The following is a 2500-nucleotide window of genomic DNA, read 5'->3' as shown; positions in this document are numbered from 1 at the left end:
GGCCGAGCCGGGGGTCTGCTGCTGCTGCTGCTGGGGCCCGGCCCCCCCTGGGGTCTGAGCCTGCCGGGTCGCCTGGGTCTGGGGCTGCTGCTGCAGCTGGGTCCTCTGGCCGGGACCTCCGTCCTGCTGGGGGCCGCCGCCGGGGCCCTGCCTGCCCGAGCCGGGGGGCCCGCCGGCCGAGCCCTGCCCCCGGCCCGAGCTGCCGCCGGACTGCCTGGAGGAGGAGGGGTGTCCCTGGAGGTCCTGCTGCTTGCTCCTGGAGGAGCCCCCCTGGTGGTGGGAGCCCTGCTTGGAGGAGGAGCGCTGGCCGTGGTGGTGGGTCGACGGGTCCCGGGAGTAGTCGGTGGAGTGGTAGCCCCCCGCCGAGCGCGAGTCCCCCCTCTTCCCCGAGGACGAGGACATCCGCTGGGAGTCGTGGCGCGGCGACGGGTCCTTGGGGTGGCCCTTGGACGAGGAGCGCGACGACCTGGGCTCGTCCCCGCCGTGGCGCGAGGAGGACGAGGAGTGGCGCGAGGAGGAGCCGGCGCCGTGGTGGCGGTGGTCCCGCGAGGAGGAGGAGGAGCCGCCGTGGCGCCCGCTGCCGCTGCCGTGTCCGTAGTCGTCCTGCGGCCACAGGTCCTCCTCCGGGGGCTCGTCGTAGTCGTGGTAGGTGTGCTTGACGTGCCGGCTCCGCCCTGATGAGGAGGCGTGGCCCCCGGCGCCGTAGTGGCGCGAGCCGGAGTGCGGCTTCTGGAACCAGTCGGTCTCCTCCTGGCCCAGGTGGTAGGCTTGGGAAACCAAGAGCATATCACAGTCAATCTCCAGGTCGCTAGGAGAGAGGGGCATGCAGCCTGACGGACGCCATGCAGGAGGGCGGGGACAGAAGGGGGCGGAGACAGAAGAGGGTGGAGACAGAAGGGGGGCGGGGACAGCAGGGGGCGGAGACAGAAGGGGGCGGGGACAGAAGGGGGGCGGGGACAGCAGGGGGCGGAGACAGAAGGGGGTGGGGGCAGAGGGGGCGGGGACAGAAGGGGGCGGAGACAGAGGGGGCGGAGACAGAAGGGGCGGGGGAAGAAGGGGGCGGGGACAGAAGGGGGCGGAGACAGAGGGGGCGGAGACAGAAGGGGCGGGGGAAGAAGGGGGCGGGGACAGAAGGGAGCAGGGACAGAAAGGGGGGTGGGGGGAGAAAAGACAAAAAAAAGAAACACAGAACAAAAAAGTATGTTTACATCCATGCATGATACAGACAAACAACACCATAATAACAACACATTTATTAATCACCAGATATTACCATAGACAGTGACTGACTTGAAGTGTGAGTGTGAACCTCACGTAAACCAACCAAACAAAGACCACAACAACAACGACAATGCGGTGTACACTCAGGACGCTCCCTGGAAGAAAAAGCCATGTGACGCAGCTCCGAGCATGCAAAAAAAAAAAGAGAGAAAGACTAGGATTCGAACGTGTTGAGTCATGCGAGTTTGGACAGAGTACAGACAGACCGGCGGACAAGGCAGGCAGACGGACAAGGCAGGCAGGCAGGCAGGCAGACGGACAGACAGACAGCCGATCCCCACGACGGGAGCTCCAGCTAGCCCTAAGAACGCAAAACCACAGCATGCAACTCTCTCTCTCTCTCTCTCGCGCTCTCTCTGGCTGCGCTAGTGTAGCTCTGGGTGGGTGGGGGACGTCTAGACGGAGGGGTGCCCGTGTGACGTGACCACGCCTCCTCGCATTTACCTTCGCTGTCTGACACGGCACAGTGCATATCGTCTATAATGTACGCATCGTCGGGTTTGTAGACATGCGTCCTCGGCAGGTCCCGGATCACGTGGTCCTGCACGTCCGGGAGGGAGTGGCTGGACCCGTAGTACTGGCCGTCATAACACTGACTAGCATGGCCCGCCGGGTCGTACGGGTCAGAGGCTCGGCCCAGGCCCAGCGGGCTGAGCGGGCTCCCCTCCTCGGAGCACTGGCGCGGGTGGCGTCCGCCGTGGCTGTAGCCGCCGTAGCCGGAACGGTAGGAGGAGGAGGAGGAGTCTCTCTCGTAGGAGCGGCTCCGGTAGCCGGGGTAGTCCCTGGACGCCACCTTGTCCATGCCGTAGCCTGTGGAGCGCGAGCGGCCCGAGGCGTAGTACATCCGGTCGTCCTCCTCCACCACCATCACGCCGTAGTACCGCTGGTCGTACGCGCCGCCGCCGCCCTTCCTCAGGTCGTCGTGGAGACGGCGGCCGCGGGTCGCGGCGGAGACGCCCCCGTCGCCGACGGCGGAGGAGGAGGGGTAGGAGGCCAGGTCGGCCTCCACGTCGCGCGCCTCCTCGATGGGCGAGAACTTGGAGACCTTCTGCTCCATGGCGGTCTTGCGGTGTTTGCTGCGCTTGCCAGACGACATGACGGCTGGCGCCAGGCTCCTGGACGAGGGCTTCTGCAGCCCGCGCGCCGCTGCCGCCCCCGACCCCGCCGCCGGCACGCCGCCGCCGCCGCCGCCATGTTTGTAGTTGTCATAGTAATAGGA

The 2500-nt window shown here is 66.6% G+C and overlaps 1 protein-coding gene across 1 annotated transcript in view; it reads right to left on the bottom strand.

Moving 5' to 3' along the window:
• The window catches only part of bsna (bassoon presynaptic cytomatrix protein a), a gene marked incomplete at both ends in the record, with an annotated part of 114466 nt that overhangs the window by 3563 nt on the left and 108403 nt on the right, over positions 1-2500 (bottom strand). Inside the window, 2 exons of the mRNA XM_084446111.1 lie at positions 1-767; positions 1726-2500. The exon at positions 1-767 is cut by the window's left edge and continues 90 nt beyond it; the exon at positions 1726-2500 is cut by the window's right edge and continues 1770 nt beyond it. Of these exons, the coding sequence (XP_084302237.1) occupies positions 1-767; positions 1726-2500 (1542 nt within the window). The remainder of the gene's footprint in view (positions 768-1725) is intronic.

Source organism: Borostomias antarcticus (genome assembly GCF_949987555.1).
Source record: "Borostomias antarcticus genome assembly, chromosome: 11".
NCBI classification, from domain to species: domain Eukaryota; kingdom Metazoa; phylum Chordata; class Actinopteri; order Stomiiformes; family Stomiidae; genus Borostomias; species Borostomias antarcticus.
The sequence above is the reverse complement of the archived record's forward strand: the minus strand, read 5'-3'. Positions and strand labels throughout refer to the sequence as shown.